The 14,599-nt window shown below is 35.3% G+C and overlaps 1 protein-coding gene across 1 annotated transcript in view; it reads right to left on the minus strand.

Moving 5' to 3' along the window:
* Positions 1-14,599, minus strand: part of RtcB (RtcB RNA ligase) — a 129,107-nt gene that overhangs the window by 13,220 nt on the left and 101,288 nt on the right. Inside the window, exon 10 of the mRNA XM_090404080.1 lies at positions 5,814-6,002. Coding sequence (XP_090260206.1) covers positions 5,814-6,002 — 189 coding nt within the window. The remainder of the gene's footprint in view (positions 1-5,813; positions 6,003-14,599) is intronic.

Raw genomic sequence — 14,599 nt, forward strand, 5'->3', positions numbered from 1 at the left:
GATAAAGGAGCATGAAACTGGCCTATACTATTTAGAAGATTTAAAAAAAATACCATCACTAAGAATTATAACAGATCTGGAGAATAGTGGGTTTTGCTCGAAGATATTTAACTATTAAACACTTTAGTAGTATAATAATGGAAACAGATGAGAATGTTGATATTTTCTTAGAAAAACAGATTTAATAATTATTTTGTAACTGCCAATGAAAAACTTGTAAATAGCCCTAAAACTCCAATAAATTGCACACTTAAAAGAAATGAGAACCCAATGTACTTTTTTCCTACTTTGAGAATGAAATCAAAAATATAAAAACTCTTCTGCTCTGGTCACGGTAGTATTAACGTCAGCATTGTGCAGGAGTGCCAGAAATATCTGGCAGCTCCTTTGATGGCTATCTTCAATTTATCAGATGACTGGTGTGTTTCCGAAAGAATTTAATAATTCTATGGTAATACCAATACATAAAAAAGTATGCAAATATGATCGTAAAAACTACAGGACAATCTCCCAACTCCCAGTTTGCTCCAAATGTTAAAGAAATTAGTAAAAAATAGATTAACTTTTTTTAAGAAAAAAAAACTTCCCTAAGAACCAGTATGGGTTTAGACAGAAACTAAACAAACTGTGGGCCGCTGCCCCCTTGGGGGCCTTCGGTTTTGTTAAGGGGGGCCGTGAAATAATGAAAATAAATGTAACATGTTTTAAGACTAAGTAGATTTTTTTTTATTTTAAAAGAAACGTATTTAACTTTTATTATTTATTATTTCTTTTTTTGTTATTTTTTATATTTTAATGGAAAAATTCACACATTGGTGTTGGTTCCCAAATTTTGCTTCCTGTGTATTTCGGCGCTTAATGAATATTAGTAAATATTGCTTATTCATATGTTTCATTTCAAAGCAGTGGTTAATTGTATTTACTTCGAATGCTCTCAGGGAAGCTCCAAATCTTCCTGTCCCTTTCATCACGCGTTCGTAATCAGGGACTATTGATATTGACTTTATATACATATCAAAACTCGTTTTATATTATCACTGTCATCCGAGCTAGTTTTCTGTTACCAATAAAAGTTTCGCATATACTTCACACATGAAAAAAAGCTTAAGCAGGTTCATGTAGGGAGATAGTAACTTGCTTGCAGTGGTAAACAACATGCCCTCCCTAGCAGTAGAGGCAATAAAACAAGTACTTTTATTATGCAAGTGAATAAAGTATTAGGAGTCTGTGTAATATATTTCTCAACAAATAATGGAATTAGAGACAACTGGGATAAAAACACTAATTAATGAATCACATGTCCCCCTCATACAGAAACTATGCTGTATAGACTGAAACAAAACCATATGTTGCATGGGCAAACACAGAGTCTAACTAAAAACTATTGTTATTAATTAGATGTGTGTGAGTTCGATTTCCCAAGGCAGCAATAAAATTCAACCGAACGTGTTAAAATTCGTAAAAGTGTTAAAACTAAGTACTATATATATATAATGAATGTTATGGCAGTTTTACATATGGAATTCGGTTAAAGAGAGTTAGCATTTCAACTCAATTGTCAGCTATGCTTTTATCTTTCGGTTGCGCGATCTTTTGTTAATACCGCACGAATCATATGCACGTTTTAATAACCTGCCTTTGCTGTCTGTTTCGTGTTAGGCTTAATTACCGTAAAGGGAGAAGAGTCACAAAAGAGAAAACTGTTCCTGCTCTGGGGATTCCCTTATTTAGGTAATATTCACTAATTTCATGTTATCAGTCTGTGGTGTGCCAGGATCGGTAAGTGGTGATATTATTTGATCTACTCTACTTTAAAAAATTTAACCCTGAGATGGATAAGTGGCTGATAAAAAAAAAGAATCCCGCAAACAATCAGAAGAAGCAGAAACAGACTCAAAAAAAAAAAAAAGGACAGTATTTCATATTTTACCAGAACAGCCTGCATTGTCTTCAGAACCAAAGGGTAAGAGGCAAAAAATGTAATATAAGCATTTGATTTTTGCAATCGCTGTGTATGTTTTGTATTGAATATAAATACAATAAATATTATAATAATATATCTCTCTATTACGATTTTTTTCGAGGGGGTCCGTGAAATATTTTAATTTTTGCAAAGGGGGGCCCTGATATCCAGAAGTTTGGGAAGCACTGGTCTAAGGCACTTTGTACCGTATCAATCCACCTATATCTTGGTCTTCCCCTGAGTCGTTTTCCTGCCAACCTGGAAGAGAACACTTGTTTTGCTAATCTTTCCTCTCCCATTCTATTTAAGTGACCATACCACCTGAGATTAGCTCTGCTAACACATTCCTGGATGCTGACAATATCAAGTTCTTTCCTAATATCCTCATTTTTAATATGATATTGCCATTGGTACCATCTGTTCACGCCTCTAATCTTTCTCAGGACTCTCATACATGTGGTCTCTAGTCTTTGGTCAAGTGTTTTACTTCTGACCCAGCTCTCAGATCCATAAGTTAAAACTGGTTTGAATACTTGTATACAGCTAATTTAGTGTTCCGACTAATTTCTCTCTTATTCCATATGAATTTATTCAATTGACTTCCCACCATACCAGCTTTGCTGATTCTGTTGTTTATTTCTATATTTAATTTACCATCTTCAGTAAAAATCGTGCCTAAGTAACTGAAATGTTTTACTTATTCCACAGCTTCTCCATTCACAACACAGTTGACATTTTCAATGATTCTGCCTATTTTCATTGTCTTTGTCTTTTTATTGCTGACCTTCATACCATACCTATTACAACAGCTATTCAATTTTAGTCAGAGAATCTTGCAGACTTGTAGCGGATTTATTTAGAAGTATAACATCATCCGCATAAAGCAAAGAGCTGACATTAACATCTCCAATTTGATATCAGGTTTAATACCACTTTCCTTCATAATGTGATCCATATAGATAATGAATAACAGAGGGGATAATGTACATCCTTGTCTCACACCAGATTTAACATTAAACCATCTTCCTGTACTTCCTTCAATTCTAACTGCTGACTTACAACTCAAATAAAGACTAAGTATTGCTTGATATAATGCCTCATCGACACCATATAACTGCAGTGTATTGAATAGCTTCTCTCTTGGCACCTTGTCATATGCCTTTTCCAGATCGACAAAACTTAAATACAGATCTTTGTTACATTCCCATGCTTTCTCGACTATTTGTCGTAAAGTGAAGATCTGATCCTGACAGCCTCTATTTGGCCTGAATCCAGCTTGTTCTTCACCAAGCTTTTCTTCCACAATTCTTCTCAACCGTTTCTCAAGTATACTTGCATAGATCTTGCCAGGAACACTCAGTAGGGAAATACCTCTGTAATTCTCACATTCAGTTTTATTTCCCTTTTTATATATGGGTACTATGAGAGTTCTACTCCAATCATCGGGAATTCGTCCCTCTGTCCAGGCTTTCTGAACTATGCAGTGCAGCCACTTTAAGACTTTTATACCACCATACTTCAGCATTTCTGGTCGAATATCATCTACTCCTGCTGCCTTTCCACATTTCAAGCCTTTGATGGCTTTTTCTACTTCAAGTATGGATATGTATTCCTGACTGCATGCCTGGTCAGTGTTTTTTATCACTATGCTGTCATCACTGCTTGTTTCATTTAGCAGTTTTTCAAAGTAATTACTCCATACTTCAAGGATATCTTTTTCTCCTGTTTTCATGTCACCTTTATCATCTCTAACTCCTTTTAGAGCACTCTTTCCTCCATTCCTAAGCTTCTTCAACAACCTCCAGAATATTTTGCCACCTTCTTGATATTTATTTTCTATATTCTTGCCAAAGTCCTCCCATGTCTTTTGTTTAGCTAGTTTTACACAGTGTTTAGCTTTCTTACATTTGTCTCTGTATTCTGTAAGAGTAAAAGCTGACTTATTTGCCAGGAACTTTTGATATGCTTTCTTCTTTTCCTTCGCTGCCTCTTTAACTTTCTGTGTCCACCAGGGAGTTCTGATTTTTTTATCCTTGCACACAACCTCACCACATGCCTCTTTGGCAGAATCAATCAATGTTTTCTTCAGAGTTTGCCACTGAATCTCCAAGGTTTGATTCCTGTTCTCAAACTCTTTCATTTTCTTTTCAATAATCTTTCTGTATTTTAGTCTACAGTTCACATCTGAGAGCTGCTCAACTTTTATTTGCTTTAAAACTTTCTTACATGTTATTCTTTTCAATATGAAATTCAATTTTATCCTGCTCAAGACTAAATAGTGATCACTTCCAATTTCACATCCTCTGTACGCTCTGGTGTCCTGCACCAGGGAGAAAACATCACTATCAACAATAACATAGTCAATGAGACTTTTCTTATTCCTAGCCTCTTCTCTGGTATCTATTTATGAAATAAAATTCTTTTATTTCATAAATAAAATGAAATGAAAAAAAAAAAAAAATGAAATAATCAATTTATGAAAGAAAATCTGGACCTCATTAAGAAGATGCTCTCACCCATGCTGTTCGACCTAGCATTGGAAAAAATCATTAAAGACTTAAATGAACAAAGGAGAATTCAAATGAGACTAAGAATATCCTATTGGCTTATGTTGATGACATTGCTATCCTTAGAGATGCTCATCTGTCTGTTATATCAACTGCTTCTAATTAAAGAAAGTAAACAAGCAAAAGAGACACACACACACACACACACACATGCACTTCAAGGAACCATCAAAATCAATCTGACTTCCTTATTCATAATCATATATTTGAGCAAGTGGATAATTTTAAACATCTAGGATTCAATATTAATAGCTACAATGTATATACATCAATAGATAGAGAAAACTGAGGCCAATTATGGATATTCTGCAATCTTACAGCTTCTGAAATCAAGCAAATTCAGAGGAATACTCTGAGTTAGCTATGCCTGATGTTAACCTACAATTATAAAACTTGATCAACAATAAAGTGAGAACAGAAAATTTATTACATTTTACAAGAAGATTTTCTGGATCATATGACAATTAAGATATTGGACTATAAATGAAAACATACTGAACTATGAAACGAATTTCAAATACTCAACAGTCTATCATTTATGAGAAATATGAGGATAGTGGTTTGGCTATGTTTTGAGGATAGATGCTTACAAATAAAACTAACATGAAAAGATCTGCAGGAAAACCAAGCATGATGGATGGATGTGGTAATGAAAGACCTCAGACAACTGAGGTCTTTCATTTCAACCGATGAACTTCATGCCAGATGTATCTATGATGTCAGCATTAGGTCCTAAATGGTCTATTATGCTGAGTGAAAGTTTAATGGACCATTAAGCTGTCACTAAATGAGCTTCAAATGACTATATTCCTGCCAACACATAAGTTGCAGTGATCAACAAAATCAGCCAATTTTCCAGATTTAAATCCTTTAAATTTTTGTTGGAGCACAGGAAAGGGGGGGGGGGATTAGAATTGGGCAAAGTACTGTAGAAAAATACTTGCATTGCTTGGTTGCATTTTGGATGCTGTGGCCCATTACATACATAAACAAGAGCCACATTATGGAGATCAATGTAGTATCTAATATTTGGGTTACATATTTTTCATATAAAAATTTTTGATCACTGTTTTGATAAATTCAACTGGCTCACTTTACAAAATGAACATTTTTTTTTTTTTTTAAAGCAATGTTTCTTTGACTTTTTTTTACTCTCATTTCATTCTTATTTTGGAAAAAAAGTTTACAAAAACATGTTTTTATAAAGTAAAAAAATGTCAACATATTGCATCTTCAGAATATATTTGTTACTGATTAACAATAATATGCAAAAAATAGCATACCTGATAATCTACAGGAATCAGAGGATGATGAGGAGGAAATGCTCTAGTTGAGCCTTTTCTGTGAACCAGTAAGGTACGTTGTTTACCATCAATAATATGTTGTTCAACTTTGGCAATATTATGGGAAACATCATAGATTACATGCATGTCTAAATCATCTGGAGTTGTATTAAATGCTTTCGCAAAAGCCTGAAAATGTTAGTAGTATCTTATTAAGATGTTATTTGCATTAAATAACAAATGTACACAAGGTAATTAACTTGTCAACCACAACAATAAATAATTTGTGCAACAGCTACCAACATCTGTTTGCCTGTGAAATTTCATGAATGTGGTGTATATGGAGGAGGGGGGAAATTACTAAAATTTATCAGATTTAACTTTGCTCACACTTGATATATACCTTACATCAAAGCTAAAAAATTTATGATAACTATGTTTTTAGTATTATATGTAACTTGTTTATAAATAATGAACACAAAACAAGTAAAATTGATTGGTGAGCCTATCATGGTAACTCAGATAGTGAAAGCTACTATACTATTGCTTAGTTACTGCATGTTATGTTCTGGATAATCCTGTATATGTTCAATTTATTCTTTATCCCCCCCCCCCTCTTTTTGTCTTTTAAAATCACATCTTATTCCAACAACTAATGATTACTTAGTGGCTCAAAATAAAATTTTATACAGTATAGTCAAGGATAATTAAATCAAGACATCTGAGTTGTGATAATTTTTTTTGATTTATGGTTTGAAATTACTTTTTAGCAACATAATGGTTCACAAAACACAACTAAAGCCATACAATGTAAAAGTACCCAACTTCCAAGAGAAATATGTTTAAAAAAATGAATATTATATTTAAAAATAAATTTGAATCTTTAGTTATATAGTAAAATCAATGCATCTATATATTTCTTGAAGCATACTTATGTGTCTATGTAAACCATTTTCAGTGTCCAAATTTTTCAGACGAAAAACACCTCAGTATTTCATACCATTTGCCAATATGCAATAACTTACAAGCTTGCCAAAAAGATTAGTTAAAGCAAACCATACTTGTAATTTGAGAAGTATGGATGCCACTGATATATACTACTAATAATATACTATTTGCACTACACTATTCGAGTTTTAAATAATTTGTCAATTATTTAAAACTTGAATAGTGTGCTGCAAATGGGAATCACTGAAACCAACCAGTATGCATCTGCTTTGCATCCTAGTTGGCAAAGTGGTTGACACACTGCAACTGTTATCTAACCAACATGCTGCAGGTTCAAATCCTCCATGGGTATGGATGTATACAATTGCTTTTAGGTGGGAGATGAACTTTATTGGGCTGGTGTGAAGCCACAATGCTAAATAGAGGCCAGAAATGGCTTGAAAAAAGTTCTGTCTGATTTTGGAGCAGTGTTTCCAGACAATATAAAGAAAATAATTTTTTTTTTTTTTAAATTCCTTACCACACCCACAGTACTGATGTATTATAGCTTTACAACCTTTCGTGAATGGGAGACAAAAAAAAAACTAGGTGTAGTGAAAAAAAAGCGTACAAACAAGTCCAGCAAGAATAAGTGCACATGGTAAATAAAAGTAAACTCATTCTACTATATGTAGAATGGACCTGTCACCATGTTCGGTTTACAGAGTATATCTTAGAGCTAAAGTCCTCATGTTGTTCTTTGTTGAGATCTATAACTAGAAAAGAGGTGGTATACTCAGTATTGTGGCAAACGTTTCTCCACTACTCTACCAAACATCTTAAATCCTAAAGTACTTCTGCAGCTTTAATGAGTTTCCCTTGAAATTAAGGGACATTTCCAAGGAAAGCATTATTCTTAAAGGATAATGAATAAGTAGTGACCCATATCTTTTTCTTTTTTCCCCACCCCTCAGTTATTTCAGAATAACTCCATTTAATAAGAACATTTTGGCATTACTTAAACTAACTGCTATCCTGTTTTGAAATGCATAAAGTACAAAAAATTGGAGAATTTAAGTCTTTGCAGTAAGGCTGACTATTCTCTATTTTCTTGTGATGGAACTAATGTAATTTTTAAGCTTGATTTTTTTTGAATCCAATGGTCTGAAAAGTTCTTGGCCTAACAATGGGAAAACGAATTTATAATTTCCAAATTACTTTTATTTTTCAACATAATCTCCCTCAAGACTAATACATTTATTCCAGTGATGCTCCAGTGCCATCATCCCATCCTTGTAGTGGTTCTCAGCAAGATCTGCAATACAGCTGCAATCGCCTCTTGATTCGAAGAAAAATGCCGAGCAGTGAGGAAGAGTTTTAGTTTTGGGAAGAGATAGAAGTCAGAGGGAGCCAAATCTGGGGAATAGGATGGATGTTCCAACAAGTCATAGTGCAGATCCCTTAATTTTCCCATTGCCAAAACACCTTTGTGGGCAGGTGCATTGTCCTGATAAAAGATCGGAATAATATTCCCTGGTTATTGTTTTACCCTTTTCAAGATAATTAATAAACAAAATGCCTTTAGCATCCCAAAATACCGATGCCATGACCTTTCCTGCTGATGGGACCAACTTTGTCTTCTTTGGTGCTGAACAACCGACTTCTGCCCACTGTTTTGACTGCTGTTTGGATTCTGGTGTATAATGATGAATCCAAGTCTCATCCATAGTAATAACTCGACACACAAAATCAGTTTTATTCTTGTTAAAATGCTCCAAGCACTGTTCAGAGATTTTCATGTGAGTGCGTTTTTGATCTGCTATGAGCAAGCACGGCATCCATCTTGCACAATGTTTTTCATTAGCAATTCTTCATGCAAAATATATCCTATATGTTCTTTTGAAATGTCTATAGTCTCAGCAATTTCACTCATTCTGACCTGGTCATCCACTACCATATCATGCACTTGATCAATGATTTCTGGCGTTGTTACACTTTTTGGACATCCTTCACGTGGATCATCTTCAAGGCTGGTATGGCCACGTTTAAACTCTGCAGCTCATTTCTTAATTGTCAAAAATGAAGGAGAAGATTGCCCATAAACTTTTTATGAACTTCAAATGAATTTCTTTTGGTGTTAAACCTTCTTTTAACCTTATTTTTATCCTACTTATCACCTAGTAATTAGCAGGATAAAAACTAGTATCCCAAAGAAAATAACGTGTACTAACATTGTAAGAACAACTCAGATGCAAATTGAAGTCATATACAAATATTGGAAAAAATAAAATTTAAAAACAACTTCAGGAAATGAGTAGCAATCTCTGAAGAAACATTGACTCAGTCAGGGAAATGTGTTGGTGTTATGTGCAAGATAGAAAAATCAGAATTCACTGGTGGAAGAAGCAGTCCACATTTTAAAATAATGCAAGAAAGTTAAATGCAGACAAATGGATGGATGCTAAGAAAGATTGGTATAACTTTACAACTCCTTAATGGTACTGACAGAAGAAAGCTGATATACTTTGGACACAGTGAAAGAATGGAAGGAGAACTTCTCAAAACAGTAATACAAAGTCAAGTTCTTGAAAAAAGAGCAAATGGTAGATCCTTGATGAGATAGATGGTGTCTTTCAAGTGACTGCTATTTAAAGAGTTAGAACCTCCAGAAAAGCATACAACAGACCCACATGGTAAGGACTGGTGGGAGCCCATTACCAAGGAGTGAAGTGCCCATATGGTATCTGATGTCCAATCAACAGATAGAAACGAGATTTGACAATATTCCATCATTTTAATTCAGTTAATGTGTTTTTCATTTTTTTTTAAAACTCCTGTTATATTGTGACTTCAAGCACTTGTTTTGCAACTTTCCCCCTCTCCAGTTCTAAAAGTGACCACACCACCATAGCATGCTAACAATGGTAAGTTCCTTCCTGATATCTTCAATTTCATTTAATGAATCTGCCACTGATGACATCAGTTCACTCCTCAAATTCTGATCAGAACTTTCATATCAATGGGCTCCAGTCTTTGATAACTGTTTATTCCTAACTCAGCTTTCAGATCCATAAGTTAAAATTGATTTCACACGCAGTCTTGTATACTGCTAGTAAGGTGAAACGTTTTAATTGTTCTATAGGGATACAACTGATGTTTCCAATGTTCCTGACTATTTTCATAGTCTCTTTAGTCACTGTATTTCATGACAAATTCCTAACAGCAGTTACTCAATTTACTTAAAGAACCTCTGCACTGAATTTATTTCAGCTACTTTTAATGACTTGGAAATCTCCCACAGTAGGACTACAAACACAAACAAGTCTCATCACCAACTTCTCCATTTTGATGTTCACCCACATCACTACTTGAAATAATCTGCACTTCAAGAATATTGATCTCCATCTACTCTTTTCCTTGGTCTGAATATTGCTTCTGCCCATCTGACATTGCTGTGAATGAGTCAAATTATTCTTACTGGCACGAAGGCCTTCATCTCCCATAATCCTCATCTGCTTTCCAAGCCCTGGTTCAACTGCAAGTGTATCAAAACAGTTGGAAAAAAAAAAAAAAAACTCCAGCTTCATACTCTGCTTATACCAAAGTATGCAACATATGCAATTCAGTTATTAGCAGACCTACCGTATATTTTCGCGTATAATGCGAACTAAAAATTTTGTTTGAAAACTAGCCCTAAAATGTCATGTCCACATATAATGTGATCTGTTAATTTTGTTCCATAACATTATAAATAATACAATACGAATTAACAAAAGAAATATTTATTTTAAAACAAAATGTTAAAATCCTTTAAATTCTTCTTCATCTTTTGAATCATCAAACATTTCATTTATAAATTCATCTATAGGGATTGCATCATCAGTGTAGCAGTTGTCGTCATCGTCTTCATGCTCTCCATTTTGTTGTGCATCACCCTCACTTTCGTATATGACTTGATCTTCAGATCCATCCATTGAATTACTTATTCCACATTCAAGAAATGAGTGCTGAATCATTTCAGATGGTATCGAATCCCATGCTTCTTTAACACAGCTGGTGACTAGGATGATCTCAGGCTTCTGAAAATTCCCACCCTTTGTCATCTTCACCAAACCAGATGACATTGTTAGATTGTGATAGAGTGGAAATTTATGTATTCCTATCTTATCACAGTCTAACATGCTTTTCAAAACAAAAGAATGAGATAAATACAATAAATTGCCTCTAAGTGTAGAATAAGTATTATGTACATATAAATCAAGTAAGTTCTTTAATGAAAGGGTATTTTGTGCCATTCGCGAACGTGGTTAATTTAGTATTGAAAATGTAAAACATTACCAGAGCTTTAGAAATTAACCTGTGTAAAAGAAGTATAAAATGTAAGCACAAATTCAACAGTTGGGGGGGGAGTCAAGTCCAAAGGTTACTGATTGTAACGTGAGAAAGCGGCTCGCTCAAGTAAACAATGTGACATCAGCGTACGTGCGATTAGCGGCGGAGATGATGGACGCTGTGACGTAGTAGTTCGCTGGACATCGAAAGGGGCGAGAAATGCCGAGAAAAAGGAGGGTAATATAAGGGTCATGCGACCCTGTAGCAAGGCTTTTTTTGTCCTTGGATCTCCTGTGGTTCCCCTCGTGGCGAGGAAGGGTGCCAGTGCCCAGTACCGGCAGTTGCGGGTTTCGGCGACAGTATCTCCGTGGAAAAGTCCGGCTGTCCACAGAAGGCCAGTTTCCTGTGAACTTATGATGCCATAAAGAGCCATAAAGGAAGATAAGTAGACTTTGTTTGTGTTTCACTCAATATGAATGAAAGATTTGTGCCACGTTAACATGTTATAAAAGGGAACATTAATGATATAGGATAAGGTTGTACTGCTAGGACTTTAGAAGGATATTGAATTTATGTTTATTATCTGTCGTTGTGTTAAAGTTCGCCATTATATTGAATGAAATCAAGGATATGTTTAGAGTAAAGAATTGGCATAATATTAAGAGATTGTGAAAAATATGAATGTTATCTTGTGTAGTCTGACAGAGCTATGGAGTCTTAGATTGATTGTGATAATAGTACATGATTAATGCATTAGCGAAGGTTAATATAATTCTTACTTTAGGAAGCTACTGTATAATATTTTATAAGTGTAATAGTAATGTTTGAATTTTATATACCTTGTCTGAAACTCCCTTAAGATGGGATTTGATTTAGTGTTATTATGTGTATCAATTTTTGAGTATAATAAACCTTGCTTTTGATTCTAACAAAGAGTTTCTGTAATTTCTGGAATCCGATGCACCGCTTATAAAATATTAATGCGAACCTATGCGGGATATTAAAAGGGATATTTGAAAAGGGTATATTTTGGCCACGTCTGCAGAGTTGATAGGTATCATTAAGTACTGTCCAGAGATTACCTCTTGGTTGTTAATGTTTAATAATCTAATAGCACTAAGTGGCGCAGCGAAACAAATAAATTTCTTGGCATTTTTACGAGAGGTAAATCTTAGACACTGATACTCTGGTACAGCCTCTATCTCGAGGAAATTCCATTGTCACTCAGAGGTACCACGTGCTACCCGATTGTGTATTACAGAGATAAAACAACAAAGGTTTAAAATGAGTGTGAATAAGAAGAAGCGACACAACATAAATGGCGCAGCGGTAGGATAGTTATAATAAGGAAGAAAAGGTTACAACATAAATAGCGCAGCCGATAAGGTTAATATAGAAGGAGGTTTAGGTAGAAAAGATTGAATAAAAAAAATTACAACCGTTGTACAATAAAAGACAAAGAAACGTTACAACATAAATGGCGCAGCCGACAGGATGTGGGTTATATAACTGAAATAAGTGCCTTATATAAAACACAGTAAGCAAGTTTCAGATTCCTAACAGAATTTCTTAACAAAGGCAAAGGTTGATTTTATATTTGTGTAAACTTAGAGGCAAATATGTCTAACCCTACGAGTAGCTCAATAATGGAGGACAACGAGTTTTTTAGATGTATTAACCCCCAACAAGTGTTCCCCCAGTTCTCAGGCGAAGACTCTGATGATGTCATTTCGTTTTTCTCATACATAGAAGAACTAAGAAAAGTTGGAAGATGGACTAACTTTCAGTTACTGGTCTTGCTCCGAAGTAAACTGATAGGGAAGGCAAAAACCTTCCTATACTCCTCTCCCATTCTAAGAGAAACCCTGGAGTATTCAAAGTTTAAAACAGTCCTAATTTCCCAATTCTCTAAACTAGGAAGTTTGGGACCTAATTTATGGAAACTCCAGAGGTGCACTCAGAAGGACAGGGAGAGTGTATCTGATTTTCAGAACAGATTACTAACAGTGGCCAGTACCCTGAGTGTCCAGAATGAAGAGAAACCTCATTTGGACTGGGCCATTTTCCAACAATTCAGGCAAGGCGTAAGATAAGACTTTAAGGAAACTGCCTTCGATAAAAAGGTGACTAACTTGGATGAATGCTACAATGCAGTCAGAGAAAAGGAGCAGATACTTGGAGACATACATCCCACGTCTGCTGCCGGTCTGGTAAACTTGGTAGAGCAAGAATGCTGCCCAATAATGAACCAAGACAAGAAAAGGAAACGAGGGCAATAACAGTGAGACAGTAAATAAGTTAACTGAAATCCCCCCCTGAGACTTGTAAGATCACTGACATAATAAAACAGGAAGTGGAACTGCTCCAGAAACCTGTCATGGAGCGAATGAATGATGTCATGAAAAGATTAGAATCATTATCAGTGAAGGCCCCAGAACCAAATATCTGTGAGGCGGTCGAAACTAAGTGTTTAATTAGAGAGGAGGTCGAGAGACTACAAAGGCCCCTTCTTGACCGACTGGACGAGGTAATGGAAACCTTTTCAGCTATTACCTCCCAAGAAAAGTTTGTAATACCATCAGAGCATAGGGTCAATGAGCAAGGAAATGGAAGAGAACTCCCCAGATGTTATAGGTGCGATAGAATTGGGCACATCGCTCGCAATTGTTTTAAAGGCAGGGGACGTTTTAATAGAGGTCATGATGACAAACCTAGATCGCATACTTATGCTAATAGGACTTGGAAGAAGGGACAAGGAATAAGAGGGCAGTCATATGAAATGATAGTGAAGACCACTGTGTTTAGAGAGCATTGCAATGCCCTACTTGACACTGGAGCGCAAACCTCCATCATTTCTGGAGACTATTTTAAAAGGTTAGAACCCTATATTAAGGACAAGATTATTTACCTCAAGAAATCCGTGAGAGTATTGGGGTGTAGCCTCAGCATCTCATGCTTCTAAATCAGTAAATCTTAAAGTATATCTGCCTGAGTTCAGAATGTGTGTTTGGCAAGAGTTTCTGGTCTTGTCAGGATCTTCTCTCCCACACATAAAGCTGATTCTGGGCAATGATTTCTTAATGAGATACAACTTTAAGTGTGATTATGCGAGGAAAGAAGTATATCTCCTTGGAAGAAGGCAAAACATAAGCAAAGGAATTCAGTCAGAAATGCAAAATAACAAATGCAACTTATCAAGAATCTAAGCTTTCAAGGGGAGCCTTAAAACCCAAGTGAATAAGTCTAAGGGTGAACTAGCAGGTGACTACTCAAGCATGAAGGAGCTCACTTTGTCAACAGAGACAAGCCCTCATGTGAACCAGGTATCCTTGGTAGCACAAACTTTACAGGGAAATTCAATTGGCACTGGGAGCCCAGAAGTAGACAAGTTTAAGCCTAATGTCCCAAGAGTAAGTCACGTTAGAGCTAGGAAGAAGAAACGGAGGAAAATAGGAAAGCCTAGTCCCAATCATGATAAAGAACTTAGCAGGACTAGTTGCCTCCAATTTACAAGGCAATATTTTGAC

Source organism: Typopeltis vanoorti, chromosome 2 (assembly GCF_054136105.1).
Source record: "Typopeltis vanoorti isolate ZY-2024b chromosome 2, IOZ_Tvanoo_1.0, whole genome shotgun sequence".
NCBI lineage: Eukaryota > Metazoa > Arthropoda > Arachnida > Uropygi > Thelyphonidae > Typopeltis > Typopeltis vanoorti.